Raw genomic sequence first — 17,929 nt, forward strand, 5'->3', positions numbered from 1 at the left:
TTTGCAATGACAGCTTCAAATTAATGCCACCTTTCTCGATGATTGGATTCAAGTTAGGGTGACAGGACGTCCTCTGTTTCCCGGACGTCGTACTTTCATCGCGCACTACAGCACCCCCCTGAGACACGACAGCGCTCTCACCAACAGCACCATTACCGCCGCTCCCCGCCAGACACTACTGCGCTCAAACCACCAGAAAGGGCCGTCCAGGTACCGGGTGTTTGTAGACCTGACCTGACCTACGGTTTACATGTCGACATGTCTGTTTGCAACAAGCAAACTGTATTTTCCTCAGCAAAATGGATGATGATTGAGCTGACTTGAGTTCACTGCCACACATCAACCAAACGACGGCTCGTAAATCGGGGGTCAGGTCTGGTATATCAAAACGCACCAACCTATATTTCATGTAATAGTTTTGGTTTTTTTTTTTACACTAAAACACCATAGACGCTATTGTTCCGAATGTCCATGTGTCTTTCATGGAATGTGTGGCCAAACACCTAGATAATACATATTTTAAATAGATAACATTATATATTTTTTTATTATTTAAAAAAGTGTTGGGTCAAAAATAACTCAAATTGGGTCAAACAAATGGACACACACACACACGCACATTTCCACGCACACAAAATGTTTTACTTGTTTTCTAAGAACAGTGAAATACGATTTATGGCATTTTATGACGAATAATAATTTCATGATTATGATTTTATTGCATGCGGGTTTTTTCACCCTTTGATAGAAAGAGTATACGCCGCTGAACGTCTCTCTCGCCCTTTGTTGTGGGCGTGTCGTTATCGTCGTCATTGCTTGTAGTGCGCAGCACAAAGGAGGTGCACGAGCGCAACTCAACTCTAAGCATCGCACCAAGTTGACTAGATCCAAAAGTCGACCTCCACGGAGCATTAGCCAGAGGAGCTTCAAGATGATGCATCAATCCAAAGAGTTCTTCTTTCTGCTTTTGCTTTGTTTCCCTTTGAGTCGTGGTGAGATTGATTGATTGATTGATTGATTGATTGATTGATTGATTGATTGATTGATTGATTGATTGATTGATTGATTGATTGATTGATTGATTGAAAACCAAAAGTAGAAATTGAATATTGAACTAAATACTGGAAAACTTATATATTGAAAGAAACATCCAAATAATGCTTAACCAAATCAAAATCGGTCCTCCATACTAAAAGGTCATGGTTTTGGGTCATTACCTTTCCAGGGCAGTCTGAGTGTCCAAAGGGCTGGCTGGACTATGGGGACAAGTGTTACTACTTCTCCAGCGACACCAAGACATGGAGGGAGGCAAATGCCTTCTGTTTGTCACATGACAGCAAGCTGACGAGCATTTTGGATGGCGATGAAAAGGTCACATGATCACACCTCTCGCTCAGCTGTGCTCTCCCTCCATCCATTGCCTAGTTGTGTATTTTCTGATTTCATATAGGACTGGCTGAGCACAACATTCAGACAAGCCAAGGCTTGGCTAGGCCTGACGGACGAACACACGGAGGGAGTGTGGAGTTGGACAGATGAAAGTCTCTTCACTGAATCTATGGCGTGAGTGGCATTTAGAAAGTCTCAAATTTAACCCAGAAATGTCGCTAGGTAGATTTGGTGGATCTCTGAGGCTTTTGTTACAGGAACTGGGGGGAAAACCAGCCAAACAACTATGGCGAAGGGAAGTGGGGTGCACACTGTGGTGCCATGGTGACGCGCGTTGAGGGTCGCTGGTTCGACTACGACTGCGACAGCACCAAAGCCAACTACATCTGCAAACGGGCCAACCTCGAGTCCATTGTGCGTAGCATTGTTTTAGGTAAGGAGCAGTGAGGCTAAGCCAATCATGTTATTGCTTGCTTTCAGGTGGCGCCCAAAGAAAATCAAGTGTTGGACTTAAGTGAACAACAGGCAGCGGAGCTTGTCGACCAGATAGCCATTGTGGGAAAGTTGGTAAGTGCAAACGGGGCAACCTGAGTCCATCGTGTGTAGCATTCTTTTAGGAAAGCAGGAGTGAGGTGAAGCCAATCACGTTACTGCTTGCTATCAGGTGGCACCAAATGAAAATCAAGTGTTGGACTTCAGTGAACAACAGGCAGTGGAGCTCATCGACCAGATAGCCATTGTGGAAAAGGTGGTAAGTGCAAACGGGGCAACCTCGAGTCCATCGTGTTTAAGAATGGAGGAGTGAGGTGGAGCTGATCACGTTGTGTGTTGCTTTCAGGTGGTGCCAAAAGAAAATCAACAGTTGAATGTCAGTGAACAACATGCTGTGGAGCTCGTCACCCAGATGGCCATTGCAGGAAAGGTGGTGCATGTGAGTGTTCTCCTCCCATCCAGGCACTGACCAGGAGTGTGACCTTGTGATTATGCCAACTTTTTTTTTTTTTGTTAGAAGCCAGAGAAAGCCAGCAAGACTGAGACCAATCCCCAGCCATGTTCACCTGGTGAAGTCAGATGCTCCCGTACGGTGATTATGAAACATGTTGAGGTATGTCTGATTTTTTTTCCCCCCGCAAATGCTGTCAAGCAGTATTCACTTGAACATTTCAACTCATGCAAACTTGAGATAATTGTAATGTGACTTAAGTCACCATTGCACTTACAGTCGTTTGTAGTCATTCTATCGCATTTCTTTTTGTCAGATTTCCAAGGGTGGCCCAGGTCTAAGTGGGAAGCTGGTCGGAGGTCTCAGGATGGGCAACATCATCATTGTCAAAGGAAAATTCTGGCAGAACGCAAAACGGTACTAGGACACATGCCCCACAATTAAGGCTGTTGCCACGACAACATGTTCTTTTGCATTGCAGGTTTACCGTCAACCTTGCCGGTGACGATGGCCTCTTCGCACTTCAAGTTAGCCTTCGCTTCAACTGGTTAGGAGATGTGAATGTGGTTGTGCGGAACAGCTTCCTGTCTGGCCAATATGGCAAGGAGGAGCGCCAGCTGGCCTCTTTCCCCTTTGTACCCGGCCAGTTCTTTGAGGTGACAAGAATCACAATATCACACCTTCCTGACAACAACATTAATTGCTCGACGCTTTTTTGATTGATCTTTCAGTCACCGTTTTGCTTCCCCCTTCCCCATTTTGTTAAATGTTCAGATCCGCATCCAATGTGACGCCAACTCCTTCCACGTGACCCTCAACGGCGGTGTCAACCTAGACTACAAGTACCGAATTGGCCTAGACAAGATCAAGAATGTGAGTGTGCATTTTGACGCGACACTGACTGATGTTACCCTGATATGACATCACAAGGTCTGAAACAGCATTTCCTGTCTGGATATCAATTTGCATTCGTAGAATTCTAACCATACATATGAATATGAAAGTTTGTTACATTACTCTAACATCATTTATGTTTCTTAAATCATTTAACAATATATATCAAATGAAGCTCCAGAAGTTGATTGATGTTGATCGTTTTTTTCGTTATTTTTCAATTATTTCTCCATTCCAATGTCAAACTTTTGGCTCCATTTTAGTCCAATAAAACATTACAAAAGCATGGTTCTTCATTTAGTTATTTTTGCACCAGGTTTAATGGTCAATTATTATCTATTATTAAGCATTAGTACAATATCAAAGAATATTAATAGTGATCCCTTCCTACTTCGCGTTTCGTTTATCGCGACTTAACTACATCGTGGATTTTTTTCCAAAATTAAATTATTTAAATGTCAAAATAAAATTTCCAAATTGAGGAAACATCTGTCTAACCTTAAGGTCCTAAAGTTTAGGACAATGTAGTATTGCTCCAAATGTTCGTTTACATTACTTAGAAGTCCGTTTTCGCGTGTTAGCACGATCGCGAATTAGCATTTTTCCGCTAACTCGTTAGCCTGCCCAGTACTTGTTGGAGACCGTACTTCGCGGATTTCACTTATCGCGGGAGGTTTTTTGAACCAATTATCCGCGATAAACGAGGGATTACTGTATATGTGTCAGGATTGAGTTGAGCCAGGGCGACCAAATGCAGCTTGAACCAGGATTTATTGAAGGGAAGGTGAACAAAGAAATCGGCGGAAAGAGGCTCACGGACAGCGAGCGGGAAACGGGATTCCCTTCAGTACCAAGCACAGACGAGGAAGAGGCTCTGACCGTGAGCCTACACACGAGACCCGGCGAAGACACTATGAGCATGGACACAAAAGTGAAGTAACAGGAGACACCGACGGAGAAGAAACACGCGGACAGGGTTTAAATACATGAGGGAGCAGGTGACAAGTCATTGCGGTAATGAAGGGGTGTGGCTGAGGGAAGTTGCTGGCTGAGCGTCCTCTGGCACGGGCGTGACAATATGGATTTTGTTAAAGCGTATATGCCGTTACACCGCTAGATGGCAGCAGCATTGACTCCCCCTCCTGACCACAAAAAGAAACGAAGTGAGTATTGCGCAGGAAAAGAAGCAATGCATGGTGGGAATTACAAGTGTATGTTCTTTTTATTTCGATTGATTTGGTCAATGACTAAAAGTACTATGTTAACAGTTCTACGATTAGATTGGTTTGGTCAATGATAAAAGGTACTATGTTAACAGTTATACGATTGCTGTCTCATCCACTGAGTATGTGTGCTCACACTTTTGTAGCAAATTAACCCCTGACTGAAGACGGTGTTTGCGGAATACCCACCTGAGTAGCATTGGTCCGCGGTTATTTTCGCTTAGGTCGAAAATTATCTATTGCAATTGGGAGGGAAGACCCTGAGACTTCCTTAAATATGAGAATTTCAACTGTGGAATTTCTGGTAGTGGAATACTACGGTCGCCCTCTCCCCTATTTAAACGTGAAAATCAGTTACTTTGATAATCGGAAGTCTTAATGGCTACTTACTTGCATGTTAGCCGGGTCCTACGGTTGGCTGGTAACCAGTTCAGTGTGTCCCCCGGATACTGCCCGATGACTGCTGTGATAGGCTCCAGCACGCCCGCGAATCCCGTGGGGAGAATCGGTACAGAAAATGGATGGATGGGCAATACAAAGTATTCTTTCTGATGACTGCAAGCGGTATCAGTGCTCAGGGCGGGTGGATTCTTAAACGTGTCTACAATGTAAAGTTGATTGTTTGGCTACTATAGGCATTTTTAAAAGCCTCTATGTTAATTTTAAACCCCTTACTTAACATGGTCATTTTTAAATAAAATCCTTCATGTTTAAAACAAAAGCCTAGTTTAAACAGGCAGTTTTAAAGCCTTGCAATTTAGACAATTTAAACAAGTATACTTTGTGTTAAAAAATGTGCTGGTTCTAAACTTTGCCGCAAAGGATCGTGGGTACGTGATCGAGCGCTCAGCCAATCATGACTGTGTTACCAAATACCCTAATGACGTCGGCACTCTTTCTAATACAATCTAAACATAGTCCTTTACTAGTCGTGGTGTAGTGAACTTGCCCTCTGGGTAAAAATGGTACACTCGCAGATGACTTCCCGCCGCCCCTCATCGATGAATTAAGACTATACTCTCAGGGATCATTTCTACAGTATTTATCTTGAGAAATGCATTTCTAAAGTGAACGGTCTCGCTTACTACGATGATGAGGATTTATGTTTCTTCCTGAGCGTGAAGTTAGCGGAGAACAATGATCTAATCATAGATTCTCCGCTATTGATGAACGTTCCATGTTTCCTTGAGAAACATTGAGGGGAGGAACATGATCTGAGTAGTTCTTTAATATTGGTTAAATAGTGGTACGTGTGGTGATGTTCTCCTAATAATTATCACGCTATGAGTAATTGTTGTAATTCATTTAACTAAGAATGGCAGAGATCTTTCATGTTTTTTAAGTACTTTTACCTCGTAATTAGATATATTAATATGGCTTAATTTAATTTATGAATTAACTACATTGTAAATGTGGGTTGTAATACTTGCAGTTAGCTTCTGTGCCACACGAGGGCATTTTTTATTCTTAATGATTAATGCTTTAATAGTTAAATGGCTTCGATTACTGTTCCTTACACATAGTATGAATTTGTAGAAAATGTATTAATTAATTGCTCAAAGCATAATTTTATATTCGAACGGGTGGATGTTACCAAAAGCTGTCACTAAAGCTTAACCAATTTTGTTAGAACTTAACTTGCATTAAAAAAAAAAGCCTAAATTATAGTTTTTGGTCTGTAAACTATAGCAGAATAGCATCAAGGCGGGAGTTTTAGATGTTTTTCATTGACAAGTTTAGGAAGCGCCGCTTTTGCAGAGCATCAACTAAGATCAGATTCTGCGGATAAAATTGCATTAATAAGGTGACTTGCCTTGACCTATTTAAGGCCTTGACATGTGTGACTTTACTTGCCCAAGAACAAATAGACTTGAGATTTTAAGGTTAAGATTTGGATCCAAATTCAATTGCGTTATCATTGTTGTCTTTGACAAGTTCAGGAAGCTCCACTTTCGCAGAGCATCAAAAAATTGAGGTACTCTTGTTGTTCCTCCCCACGGAAATCTTTAGTAAAAGGCGAAAGATTTTTGCGATCTGAAGAGAAACAAGAGTGAACTGTTTTCAGTTTGTCTAAACGAGCCACCCTATTGCTAGTCCCACCAAATTAACCGGCGGTGTCAAAGTAGCAACCATTTCCTTTTAATAATTAATACTTTAATAGCTAAATGGCTCCGATTATCGTTCCTTATTCATAGTATACATTTGTAGAACATTTATTAATTTATTGCTCAAAGTATAATTGACAGTTTTATATTTGAATACTGGAAATTAACAAACAGACTTGAGATTTTAAGGTTAAGATATGGATCCAGATTCAATTGCTTAATCTTTGTTGTCTTTGACAAGTTTAGGAAGCTCCGCTTTCGCAGAGCATCAAAAAATGGAGATATACTCTTGTTGTTCCTCCCCACGGAAATCTTTAGTAAAAGGCGAAAGATTTTTGCGATTTGAAGAGAAACAAGAGTGAACTGTTTTCACTTTATCTAAACGAGCCACCCTATTGCTAGTCCCACCAAATTAACCGGCGGTGTCAAAGTAGCAACCATTTCCTTTTAATAATTAATACTTTAATAGCTAAATGGCTCCGATTATCGTTCCTTATTCATAGTATACATTTGTAGAACATTTATTAATTTATTGCTCAAAGTATAATTGACAGTTTTATATTTGAATGGGTGGATGGTCCAAAAGCTGTCACTAAAGCTTAACTGATTTTGCTGGAACTTAACTTGCATTCAAAAAAACAGGCCTAAATTATAGTTTTTGGTCTGCAAACTAGAGATGGGGACTCGAGTTGTTGTTTTGATGACTTGTGACTTGACTTGACAAAAAATAAAAAAACTTGAGACTCGACTTGGAAGTTAAAGACTCGGGACTTGACTTGAGACACGATGACTTTGGTGTTCTTTAGTTTATGCGCAGGCTGAGAATGGCGTTGTCATGATTGGATCACTACCCTGCCAATCAAATCAGTCATGCCCTCTGTACATACCCAACGTGTTTATTGGAGAATCACGCCCCTTTATATCAGACATGCACACGTCAGCGGGAGCGGTACCGCGAGTCATCACCTTCGGCTATCGTAATTACCTTTATGACACATTGGACAATGATGCAATGCAGATATAACTTAAAGTTATATCTTGTCTTTTCACGTTACTAAGATCAGATTCTGCGGATAAAATTGCATTAATAAGGTGACTTGCCTTGACCTATTTAAGGCCTTGACATGTGTGACTTTACTTGCCCAAGAACAAATAGACTTGAGATTTTAAGGTTAAGATTTGAGACTTGTACATGCGTGATTTGGATCCAGATTCAATTGCGTAATCATTGTTGTCTTTGACAAGTTTAGGAAGCTCCGCTTTCGCAGAGCATCAAAAAATTGAGATATACTCTTGTTGATCCTCCCCACGGAAATCTTTAGTAAAAGGCGAAAGATTTATACGATCTGAAGAGAACCAAGAGTGAACTGTTTTCAGTTTGTCTAAACGAGCCACCCTATTGCTAGTCTCACCAAATTAACCGGCGGTGTCAAAGTAGCAACCATTTCCTTTTAATAATTAATACTTTAATAGCTAAATGGCTCCGATTATCGTTCCTTATTCATAGTATACATTTGTAGAACATTTATTAATTTATTGCTCAAAGTATAATTGACAGTTTTATATTTGAATGGGTGGATGACCAAAAGCTGTCACTAAAGCTTAACTGATTTTGCTGGAACTTAACTTGTATTAAAAAAAAAGGCCTAAATTATAGTTTTTGGTCTGTAAACTATAGCAGAATAGCATCAAGGCGGGAGTTTTAGATGTTTTTCATTGACAAGTTTAGGAAGCGCCGCTTTTGCAGAGCATCAACTAAGATCAGATTCTGCGGATAAAACTGCATGAATAAGGTGACTTGCCTTGACCTATTTAAGGCCTTGACATGTGTGACTTTACTTGCCCAAGAACAAATAGACTTGAGATTTTAAGGTTAAGATTTGAGACTTGTACATGCGTGTTTTGGATCCAGATTCAATTGCATAATCATTGTTGTCTTTGACAAGTTTAGGAAGCTCCGCTTTCGCAGAGCATCAAAAAATTGAGATATACTCTTGTTGTTCCTCCCCACGGAAATCTTTAGTAAAAGGCGAAAGATTTATACGATCTGAAGAGAACCAAGAGTGAACTGTTTTCAGTTTGTCTAAACGAGCCACCCTATTGCTAGTCTCACCAAATTAACCGGCGGTGTCAAAGTAGCAACCATTTCCTTTTAATAATTAATACTTTAATAGCTAAATGGCTCCGATTATCGTTCCTTATTCATAGTATACATTTGTAGAACATTTATTAATTTATTGCTCAAAGTATAATTGACAGTTTTATATTTGAATGGGTGGATGGTCCAAAAGCTGTCTCTAAAGCTTAACTGATTTTGCTGGAACTTAACTTGCATTCAAAAAAACAGGCCTAAATTATAGTTTTTGGTTTGCAAACTAGAGATGGGGACTCGAGTCGCTGTTTTGATGACTTGTGACTTTACTTGACAAAAAATAAACAAACTTGAGACTCGACTTGGAAGTTAAAGACTCGGGACTTGACTTGAGACACGATGACTTCGGTGTTATTTAGTTTATGTTTTCAGTTTGAATATAAAATTAATAGTACATTTAAAAAAAATAATAGCGCAGGCTGAGAATGGCGTTGTCATGATTGGATCACTGCCCTGCCAATCAATCAGTCGTGCCCTCTGTACGTACCTGACGTGTTTATCGGAGAATCACGCCCCTTTATATCAGACATGCACACGTCAGCGGGAGCGGTACCGCAAGTCATCACCTTCGGCCATCGTAATTACCTTTATGACACATTGGACAATGATGGTTACTTAAAGTTATATCTCGTCTTTTCACGTTACTAAGATCAGATTCTGCGGATAAAATTGCATTAATAAGGTGACTTGCCTTGACCTATTTAAGGCTTGACATGTGTGACTTTACTTGCCCAAGAACAAATAGACTTGAGATTTTAAGGTTAAGATATGGATCCAGATTCAATTGCGTAATCTTTGTTGTCTTTGACAAGTTTAGGAAGCTCCGCTTTCGCAGAGCATCAAAAAATTGAGATATACTCTTGTTGTTCCTCCCCACGGAAATCTTTAGTAAAAGGCGAAAGATTTATACGTACTGAAGAGAACCAAGAGTGAACTGTTTTCAGGTTGTCTAAACGAGCCACCCTATTGCTAGTCTCACCAAATTAACCGGCGGTGTCAAAGTAGCAACCATTTCCTTTTAATAATTAATACTTTAATAGCTAAATGGCTCCGATTATCGTTCCTTATTCATAGTATACATTTGTAGAACATTTATTAATTTATTGCTCAAAGTATAATTGACAGTTTTATATTTGAATGGGTGGATGGTCCAAAAGCTGTCTCTAAAGCTTAACTGATTTTGCTGGAACTTAACTTGCATTCAAAAAAACAGGCCTAAATTATAGTTTTTGGTCTGCAAACTAGAGATGGGGACTCGAGTCGCTGTTTTGATGACTTGTGACTTTACTTGACAAAAAATAAACAAACTCGAGACTCGACTTGGAAGTTAAAGACTCGGGACTTGACTTGAGACACGATGACTTCGGTGTTATTTAGTTTATGTTTTCAGTTTGAATATAAAATTAATAGTACATTTAAAAAAAATAATAGCGCAGGCTGAGAATGGCGTTGTCACGATTGGATCACTACCCTGCCAATCAATCAGTCGTGCCCTCTGTACGTACCTGACGTGTTTATCGGAGAATCAAGCCCCTTTATATCAGACATGCACACGTCAGCGGTACCGCGAGTCATCATCTTCGGCTATCGTAGTTACCTTTATGACACATTGGACAATAACGGTTACTTAAAGTTACATCTCGTCTTTTCACGTTACTAAGATCAGATTCTGCGGATAAAATTGCATTAATAAGGTGATTTGCCTTGACCTATTTAAGGCCTTGACATGTGTAACTTTACTTGCCCAAGAACAAACAGACTTGAGATTTTAAGGTTAAGATTTGGATCCAGATTCAATTGCGTAATCATTGTTGTCTTTGACAAGTTTACGAAGCTCCGCTTTCGCAGAGCATCAAAAAATTGAGATATACTCTTGTTGTTCCTCCCCACGGAAATCTTTAGTAAAAGGCGAAAGATTTTTGCGATCTGAAGAGAAACAAGAGTGAACTGTTTTCAATTTGTCTAAACGAGCCACCCTATTGCTAGTCTCACCAAATTAACAGGTGGTGTCAAAGTAGCAACCATTTCCTTTTAATAATTAATACTTTAATAGCTAAATGGCTCCGATTATCATTCCTTATACATAGTATACATTTGTAGAACATTTATTAATTTATTGCTCAGAGTATAATTGACAGTTTTATGTTTGAATGGGTAAATGGTCCAAAAGCTGTCACTAAAGCTTAACTGATTTTGCTGGAACTTAACTTGCATTCAAAAAAACAGGCCTAAATTATAGTTTTTGGTCTGCAAACTAGAGATGGGGACTCGAGTCGTTGTTTTGATGACTTGTGACTTGACAAAAAATAAAAAAACTCGAGACTCGACTTGGAAGTTAAAGACTCGGTACTTGACTTGAGACACGATGACTTCGGTGTTATTTAGTTTACGTTTTCAGTTTGAATATAAAATTAATAGTACATTTAAAAAAAATAATAGCGCAGGCTGAGAATGGCGTTGTCATGATTGGATCACTACCCTGCCAATCAATCAGTCGTGCCCTCTGTACGTACCTAACGTGTTTATTGGAGAATCACGCCCCTTTATATCAGACATGCACACGTCAGCGGGAGCGGTACCGCGAGTCATCACCTTCGGCTATCGTAGTTACCTTTATGACACATTGGACAATGATGGTTACTTAAAGTTATATCTCGTCTTTTCACGTTACTAAAATCAGATTCTGCGGATAAAATTGCATTAATAAGGTGACTTGCCTTGACCTATTTAAGGCCTTGACATGTGTGACTTTACTTGCCCAAGAACAAATAGACTCGAGATTTTAAGGTTAAGATATGGATCCAGATTCAATTGCGTAATTATTGTTGTCTTTGACAAGTTTAGGAAGCTCCGCTTTCGCAGAGCATCAAAAAATTGAGATATACTCTTGTTGTTCCTCCCCACGGAAATCTTTAGTAAAAGGCGAAAGATTTTTGCGATCTGAAGAGAAACACGAGCGAACTGGTTAAACCGTGTCTAAACGAGCCACCCTATTGCTGGTCTCACGAAATTAACAGGCGGTGTTACACTAGCAACCTTTTCCTTTTGATAAAAATAATAGATCTTCATATATTTGATACATTTAGGAGGCCGTCATACTCAACTAAGACGCATAGTTCAAATAAGTATTTGGTGTTCAGAAATCTAGTTCGTCCTCGTAAACACTGTCAGCGCAAAGGATGGTGGGTACACAATGACGTCACTTTTTTTTAACAGCGTCGCCTATCGATTAGGTGTGAGTATTGCAAGTAAAACCAGTTCTATGTCTGGGTGCACGTACCTTTTGGACATTCGTTTTTCTTTATAGTGTAGGTAAATGGAGTATGGAAAATGATGCGATTTTTGGTTTTTGTTTTGCTGTATTAAAACTAACATCAAACCTTTTCTTTTGAATAAAAATATAATTAAAACCAAAAAACGGCTGGTATTTGATGTACTTTCATGACTTAAATCTACACAAATCTGGAAACAAAATACAATCGTAATTTGTCAACCTAGATGGATAATTTAAACCAGTCTTCAGAAATGTTCTGTATCTCCCTTGTGGCGCAAATGATCGAGGCTTTTGACGTTGCTGGGTTGGGGTGTAATTCACCTCCACTGCAACGGTGGCGTTCGAGGGTTAATACAATATTTGTTACACCTGGTATGAACATACCCGATTGGCTTTCCCTTAAATTAGGGTGACCAGACGTCGAACGACTAGACAGGGCAACACTGTTGCCTCCTAAAAAATGGTGTCTTCTTTTTCAGAAACCAAATCCGGTCACACTTATTCAAGTTAGGTAATCGGGTGGGCCATGTAAAGTGTTTTTTTTAAACAGTTTCAGCTGTTGTACGATGCGCTTTACAAATATGTATTGTATGCAAAAATGTTTCAAATATGGAACGCATAAGCACGCTAAAAATATGATTTCTTGATCTTGCCTCACAATTCCAAAAACAGTGACACAACGCATAGCTCAACATCCTCGTCTCCCATTGGACTCGAATGGAGCATAGCAAATTCTGATTGGGCGAGTGGCACTGGCTTTTCCGTGTAGTAGATCTCCGAGGGCGACTGACCGAGAGATTCATCATCAACAGGTAACCCTTGGCGACTCCCTGTAAACAGTACACTCAAATGACTATTAACTAATTTTCAACCGTGAAAAGATTATTAAATTGTACACAGTCGGTTGTGCATTTTCATCGACTACGCGTTCACTTCGCTTCTTCCATGAACCTTGTCTCCCGAAAGGCACAAACATCTCTAGTTTCATGCGGTAATGTGCCTTAAAAATGTATTTGGCCACAAAATCGTCTTAATAAAAAAAATCTTGTTTTTGTGCATTGAAAGTTGACGTGTTAACGATCGAGCGATGTTATCATGTTGGCTTTCAAGCGTTCTCTGGATAGCATTTTTGCTATACAGTATAGCACATTATCAATTGCTATTGAAATCTGCTAGAACTGAAATTCATTGTCACTTACACTTGTGCTTTTCCATCCCCTTTGCAAACCAGTGAGGACAACACGAGTCACAATGTCTTTCAGAGACTTGAGAAGTAAGCCATCCTCACCATCTGTCGCATACACAAACCAAACCCAAGAAATTTGAATGTTTTTGCACTCTTGTATGTGATCTCACATTTGTTAATGTTTCTGCTTTCTTGCGTATGTTCTCACATTTGTTCATGTTCAACACCTTCCAATGGCAGGTTTCACAGAAATGATGAGAGCTTTGGGCTATCCCCGCTTGATTTCAATGGAGAATTTTAGAACACCTAACTTCGATCTGGTGGCAGAAATCATGTTGTGGCTCGTTAAAAGGTACATCCATTCATCTAATTAGAATGTTAGTGCATCTCTAACTGAAACAGGAACTAACACTTTTGTTAATATAAACAGAAATTATGTTCTACCTCATTGTTTTGATCATTGGTGCATTTTTATTGCAGGTGAGTCATTGTTGTGATTAGATCAAAACATAACATTATTTATCTTAATCTTATATGTAGACTAGAGGCAGTAGTGTAAACACATAATTAATTAGTTTTTGTAATAAGTCCCCTTGAAAAAAGTTCTCATTTTGCACCCTATTCCATTCTGTAGATATGAACCTCAGATGGATATTCCTCCAGATGTAGAGACAGAGTCGGACAGAGTATTCTTCATAAAGGCCGTGGCTCAGTTCATGGTAATGTGTCGTCTTAAGCATAAAAAACAATACAGTGGTAGTAAAAGTTGTTTTAACATTGTGCAATGTTGGACCTGTTGCTCACTTCTCTGAACTTGTTGCAGGCAACCAAAGCGCACATCAAGCTGAACACCAAGCGTCTCTACCAGGCTGACGGCTATGCGGTCAAAGAGATGATAAAGATCACATCAGTGCTGTACAGCGCGATGAAGACCAAGCAGATGGGGCTGGAAGATCAAGTTGAAGAGGACAGCAGCAAGTTTAAGTTTGACATTAGTTCACGGGTAAGATGCTTATTAATATGAAGCAATTTAATCAGTTGGGTTTCCACGCAAACAATAAGAACTATTTCTCGTGCAGTACTTCTAAGAGAGTTTGCATGTTTTAATATACACACCACTGAAAACTACAACAATCAGATCATTTTAAAATGAATATTTTTTTATTGCACATTGTATGCCCCTACCCGCACCCACCCACATTGTTCCTATTCTTAAATCTGTAACATCTGAAATTGTATCACAAGTGTGTACTTTTACCTCTGTCTTCCTGTTAGATTTCTGACCTCAAAGAAGCTCGGCACCTAGCCTCGGAGGTCACGTCAAAAGGAGCATCTCTGTACGATTTACTGGGCAAGGAGGTGGAACTTAGGGTGAATGCAACCACACAGTATCTCATCTAATCGATGTTGACTCCTTGTTGTCTTTAAGAATGTCCGTGTGTGTGTGTCCGTATTATGTTCAGGAAAAGAGAACTGCGGCCATTGCGCGACCTCTGGAGATCGATGTGACTGAAAAGGCTCTGAGAGTAGCCATCAGGGAGGCCTTGGTCAGTATTCTCTTTCTTTTACTGCCATTTCTCTAAATATGTTTAAAATTGGGAATTGACATATATACTGTTTGTTCTCAAGGAAACGGTGGAGAAAACCAAAGAAATGCTGAATAACATTGTGTCTGATGAAGCCAATCTAGATGCCAAAATAGAAAAGAAGAAACAGGAACTAGAGAGGAGTCGGAAGAGACTTCAAACGCTGCAAAGTGTGCGGTCAGTTCACAATTTTGCCATAAATGAATCAGATAGCAGAGCTCTCCTCTCACACAATAAAAGCCAACGAAAGAGCATAATGTGCAAATGACAAATGAATCAGATAGCAGAGCTCTCCTCTCACACAATAAAAGCCAACGAAAGAGCATAATGTGCAAATGACAATTTAAATGAATTGATTAATTTCTTTCCTATGAGAGAAAATGAAAATAAAAACTTTTTTTTTAATTTATTGTTAAATGAAAAAAGTCTGAGAGGCCCATAGGAACAGAAGTAAATTCTTAAAACATTTTTTCTTCATGCTTGTCTGTGTTAGACCAGCTTTCATGGACGAATATGAAAAGATCGAAGAAGACCTGCAGAAGCAGTATGAAATCTACGTGGCAAAGTTTAAAAACCTTTGTTTCCTGGAGTCTCAACTCGAAGATTACCATCAGCTGGAGCAAGAACGGTTTGAGGTGGGTGACCCGTATTGTTGCTTTCACAATGTGGGTGGTTCTAGATCGGATACAGATCGGAATTTTCCATTTAAGTGGCACTCATTGTATTTTCTCCTAAGTCCAACTTTCTTTTAGTGGCACATTTGAGTTCTCTTTTGGTGTCACACTTGAGTTTTAACAAATATATAAACTAACTAATGGGATGTATGGGAAGGATTTACAAACAGAAACATACTTAAAGTAGTAAATAAGATGGAAACGTTTTTAAGAGCGTATTTAAAGGCCAAGTTAGCAATTTCCAAAAAAAACAACCAAAGGGGCTGATTTGTAATGCCCATTTGGTTAGTCTGAAAATGTATTTATCTCCAACTTATCAAAACCTATTCTAAATGTCATATAATTTCCAGTTTGATTACTTAGTTTAAAATGGACAGCTCAGTGTAGTTAGTGGTTAGCTCATCTGCCTCCTTGTCAAAAGGTTCAAATGTTGCCTCAGACCACCCTGCGTGGACTTTTGCATGTTCAACTCCTGCTTGTTGAGATGCATGTTGGGGGAATTGAAAACTCTAAACTATGCAGAGACGTGAATGTGAGTGAGTTATAACAATGATTGTTTGTCTACATACACCCTGCAACTGACATGCGACTCTACCTCTTGCCCAAAGTTAGCTGTGAAAGGCTCCAGCTCACGCGTGACTTTAATAAGGACAAGGGCAATTAAAAATGGATGGATAGGCTGAAAAGGCTGTGTGCCTCACATTTCTTACTATCTATTGTGTGATGTCTTTTTTTTCCCTCGCAGGAAGCTGAAAACACTCTAAGGATGATGCAGCAAAATCTGAAGGAGGAGGACAGAGATCTAATGAGGAGCTCATGTGAGAACTCTCAATAACGTTGCTATCCAATCAGCCACTTAAGTATAGGATGGAATTGACAAGTGTCATGTTTCGTTCGTTTTATGAATTTTGTTCAGTGAAAGATGTGGACTCCGACATGGATGTTCTTGAGGATGAAGGTGATATGGACAGTGATTTGGAAGAGTCTCGACCCTCAAATCCGCGGCCCACTCGAAATGGCTCAATGGCTGCCAAACAGATGAGCGATTTGTTCAGTATGTTATCTCAAGCTATTTATTTGTTGAGCGATAGCTATCATGTGGGACGAAATCTGACGAATATTAGAATAATCCAAATGCAAGTTGCAACACTCAGAGTATATGTTTTGAATTATCACCAACTTATGTCCATATATTTTCTTCCAGGAAGAGGAACAAGATTCACCGGGAACATGCAGGGGGGTGACAGTGATGAGGTAAATAGTAGTTTCACAAAGTCGTATCCAGCACGTACAGCTGCTATCTCTATCCGAAGAACAGCCTCTTCAGTAATTTTTTTCAAAGATTGTGTTTTTATTTCTATCTCACCAATCTCTTTGCACCCACCTTTGTGTTTAAAGCCTGCGTTAGCAATTTCCAGAAGGCCAAAACAACTGAAAGGACAGGTTTGTGCAGGGCCAACGCCTAGTAGTTTATTCTTATACTTTTGTGCAATAAAATTAGATTATCCACCCTGACATTTTCTGTCATTGGATTGTCCAGATCATATGAGTTCCCATGTAAGATTTCCCCCTTTAAATTGTAGTTTCAGGATATGAGCAAAAATTCTTTACCATCAATAGTGCTTGTTTTTTTTTAAATTGTGTTTCCTGTCAAGATACAACTATTAAACACGATGTGGCCCTTTTTTAATGGCTTTTCTGCCTTTTTTCTATTTCAGTCAGAAGACAGTGAGATAGAAGTGGATGAAGATGATGAAGAGGAGGAAGGCGAGGATGAGAGCAAAGAATTAGATGATGACAGTTTGGAGGACCGTGTGGCCAGAGTACCTCGCTCCTCCAGAGGACGCACGAGACCCCCTCTTTTCGACGAGAGTGACAATGACTTCTGAACTACAAAAACAAATGTTTATTTCTACTCAAATACAGATGTGCTCTGTCATATATTCTATTTTGTATTTTGCTCATCGTAGATGTTATTTTTGGTTATATTGACTCGTAACATTTAAAGATTTCATTATGGGAGCACTGCATCTTGATGTGGTTCTCTGTACCTCGATGCTCTTATATACTGGACCGGTTTAGCATAAGGAAAACAAATGGACTACATTCATAAACATTGATGTCATAACATCATAACAATACAGTAGCAGTAATTAAGTATATAACTTTTAGATCGCCTTTCCTTAGCAGTTCAGAAAATATTTGAAGCAAATAGACTTGATTCAAAACTCCTGCAATTACTAATTACTTGCATTCAATGCATCAGATCTGAGGATTGCTATTTCGAGCTTTAGTCCACGATTCATTTATTTAAAATAGTTTACCTTGACTTGCTGCGCTCAGTGGTAACAACTAGACTTCGAGGGATGTGGGGTTTCCCATCACTATGTGATCTTCGTGCAAAATCAACCACGCACCAATCTTTGTGACGTGTTTTTCTTTGGTGTTGACGTCGCAATGAAATGTAATTGTTGATGCATTATTGCCATGACATTGGCGTCAT

General features: G+C 39.5%; 2 protein-coding genes, 1 long non-coding RNA gene and 8 other non-coding genes across 17 annotated transcripts; 3 read left to right on the forward strand and 8 right to left on the reverse strand.

Annotated features, from left to right (window-relative positions):
* The first annotated feature begins 81 nt into the window (after positions 1 to 81).
* LOC148388283 (uncharacterized) lies at positions 82 to 3,512 on the forward strand. Its single transcript, XM_088395342.1, has 12 exons — positions 82 to 210; positions 823 to 992; positions 1,226 to 1,371; positions 1,451 to 1,563; positions 1,647 to 1,803; positions 1,870 to 1,956; positions 2,054 to 2,140; positions 2,228 to 2,320; positions 2,399 to 2,494; positions 2,649 to 2,749; positions 2,814 to 2,988; positions 3,107 to 3,512. Exons 2-12 carry the CDS (start codon positions 932 to 934, stop codon positions 3,251 to 3,253), a joined length of 1,263 nt encoding a protein of 420 aa, XP_088251468.1. The 5' UTR covers positions 82 to 210; positions 823 to 931; the 3' UTR covers positions 3,254 to 3,512.
* Positions 3,513 to 5,457: 1,945 nt separating this feature from the next.
* Positions 5,458 to 5,672, forward strand: LOC148388284 (small nucleolar RNA U3). Its single transcript, XR_015862391.1, has one exon. It is a non-coding gene; the product is annotated as a small nucleolar RNA U3 (small nucleolar RNA).
* Positions 5,673 to 6,391: 719 nt separating this feature from the next.
* Positions 6,392 to 6,501, reverse strand: LOC148388285 (U5 spliceosomal RNA). Its single transcript, XR_015862377.1, has one exon. It is a non-coding gene; the product is annotated as a U5 spliceosomal RNA (small nuclear RNA).
* A 301-nt stretch (positions 6,502 to 6,802) lies between these two features.
* Positions 6,803 to 6,916, reverse strand: LOC148388286 (U5 spliceosomal RNA). The gene has a single exon (XR_015862373.1). It is a non-coding gene; the product is annotated as a U5 spliceosomal RNA (small nuclear RNA).
* Positions 6,917 to 7,806: 890 nt separating this feature from the next.
* On the reverse strand, positions 7,807 to 7,920 carry LOC148388287 (U5 spliceosomal RNA). Its single transcript, XR_015862369.1, has one exon. It is a non-coding gene; the product is annotated as a U5 spliceosomal RNA (small nuclear RNA).
* A 587-nt stretch (positions 7,921 to 8,507) lies between these two features.
* On the reverse strand, positions 8,508 to 8,621 carry LOC148388288 (U5 spliceosomal RNA). The gene has a single exon (XR_015862371.1). It is a non-coding gene; the product is annotated as a U5 spliceosomal RNA (small nuclear RNA).
* A 904-nt stretch (positions 8,622 to 9,525) lies between these two features.
* On the reverse strand, positions 9,526 to 9,639 carry LOC148388289 (U5 spliceosomal RNA). The gene has a single exon (XR_015862374.1). It is a non-coding gene; the product is annotated as a U5 spliceosomal RNA (small nuclear RNA).
* An 899-nt stretch (positions 9,640 to 10,538) lies between these two features.
* LOC148388290 (U5 spliceosomal RNA) lies at positions 10,539 to 10,652 on the reverse strand. Its single transcript, XR_015862370.1, has one exon. It is a non-coding gene; the product is annotated as a U5 spliceosomal RNA (small nuclear RNA).
* Positions 10,653 to 11,337: 685 nt separating this feature from the next.
* On the forward strand, positions 11,338 to 17,456 carry ift38 (intraflagellar transport 38). 4 transcript variants are annotated; one of them, XM_088395339.1, is made up of 15 exons: positions 11,338 to 11,414; positions 12,653 to 12,792; positions 13,212 to 13,253; positions 13,407 to 13,518; positions 13,801 to 13,885; positions 13,990 to 14,169; positions 14,442 to 14,537; positions 14,630 to 14,713; positions 14,796 to 14,929; positions 15,246 to 15,387; positions 16,172 to 16,244; positions 16,343 to 16,480; positions 16,631 to 16,680; positions 16,825 to 16,869; positions 17,145 to 17,456. In XM_088395339.1, exons 3-15 carry the CDS (start codon positions 13,232 to 13,234, stop codon positions 17,313 to 17,315), a joined length of 1,332 nt encoding a protein of 443 aa, XP_088251465.1. In that variant the 5' UTR covers positions 11,338 to 11,414; positions 12,653 to 12,792; positions 13,212 to 13,231; the 3' UTR covers positions 17,316 to 17,456. The 4 variants fall into 4 exon arrangements, with proteins under 4 accessions (XP_088251465.1, XP_088251463.1, XP_088251467.1 ...); XM_088395337.1 differs by lacking the exon at positions 11,338 to 11,414 and adding an exon at positions 11,654 to 12,486; XM_088395341.1 differs by lacking the exons at positions 11,338 to 11,414; positions 16,825 to 16,869 and having other exon boundaries at positions 11,661 to 12,792.
* Positions 11,553 to 11,666, reverse strand: LOC148388292 (U5 spliceosomal RNA). Its single transcript, XR_015862375.1, has one exon. It is a non-coding gene; the product is annotated as a U5 spliceosomal RNA (small nuclear RNA).
* Positions 12,134 to 17,913, reverse strand: LOC148388293 (uncharacterized). Of its 4 annotated transcripts, none has more exons than XR_015862351.1 (6): positions 17,751 to 17,913; positions 13,971 to 14,112; positions 13,809 to 13,897; positions 13,375 to 13,483; positions 13,180 to 13,271; positions 12,134 to 12,810 (listed from the first exon to the last, which is right to left on the reverse strand). It is a non-coding gene; the product is annotated as an uncharacterized LOC148388293 (long non-coding RNA). The 4 variants fall into 4 exon arrangements; XR_015862354.1 differs by lacking the exon at positions 17,751 to 17,913 and adding an exon at positions 16,137 to 17,738; XR_015862352.1 differs by lacking the exon at positions 17,751 to 17,913 and adding an exon at positions 16,128 to 17,738.
* Between the last annotated feature and the right edge of the window lie 16 nt (positions 17,914 to 17,929).

The sequence above is a fragment of the Syngnathus floridae genome, chromosome 13, assembly GCF_059516105.1.
Source record: "Syngnathus floridae isolate MCC-2025c chromosome 13, RoL_Sflo_1.0, whole genome shotgun sequence".
Lineage (NCBI taxonomy): Eukaryota > Metazoa > Chordata > Actinopteri > Syngnathiformes > Syngnathidae > Syngnathus > Syngnathus floridae.

What these genes read in the sequence shown, in the direction of transcription:
- ift38 (XM_088395339.1), top strand. Translation starts at nt 13,232, where the DNA reads ATGTCTTTCAGAGACTTGAGAA. An exon ending in AGGCCGTGGCTCAGTTCATG is followed by an intron (nt 13,886 to 13,989) that starts GTAATGTGTCGT and finishes AACTTGTTGCAG; the next exon opens with GCAACCAAAGCGCACATCAA. An exon ending in GCAAGGAGGTGGAACTTAGG is followed by an intron (nt 14,538 to 14,629) that starts GTGAATGCAACC and finishes TATTATGTTCAG; the next exon opens with GAAAAGAGAACTGCGGCCAT.
- LOC148388283 (XM_088395342.1), top strand. Translation starts at nt 932, where the DNA reads ATGATGCATCAATCCAAAGAGTTCTTCTTTCTGCTTTTGCTTTGTTTC. An exon ending in CTCTTCACTGAATCTATGGC is followed by an intron (nt 1,564 to 1,646) that starts GTGAGTGGCATT and finishes CTTTTGTTACAG; the next exon opens with GAACTGGGGGGAAAACCAGC. An exon ending in TAGCCATTGTGGGAAAGTTG is followed by an intron (nt 1,957 to 2,053) that starts GTAAGTGCAAAC and finishes GCTTGCTATCAG; the next exon opens with GTGGCACCAAATGAAAATCA.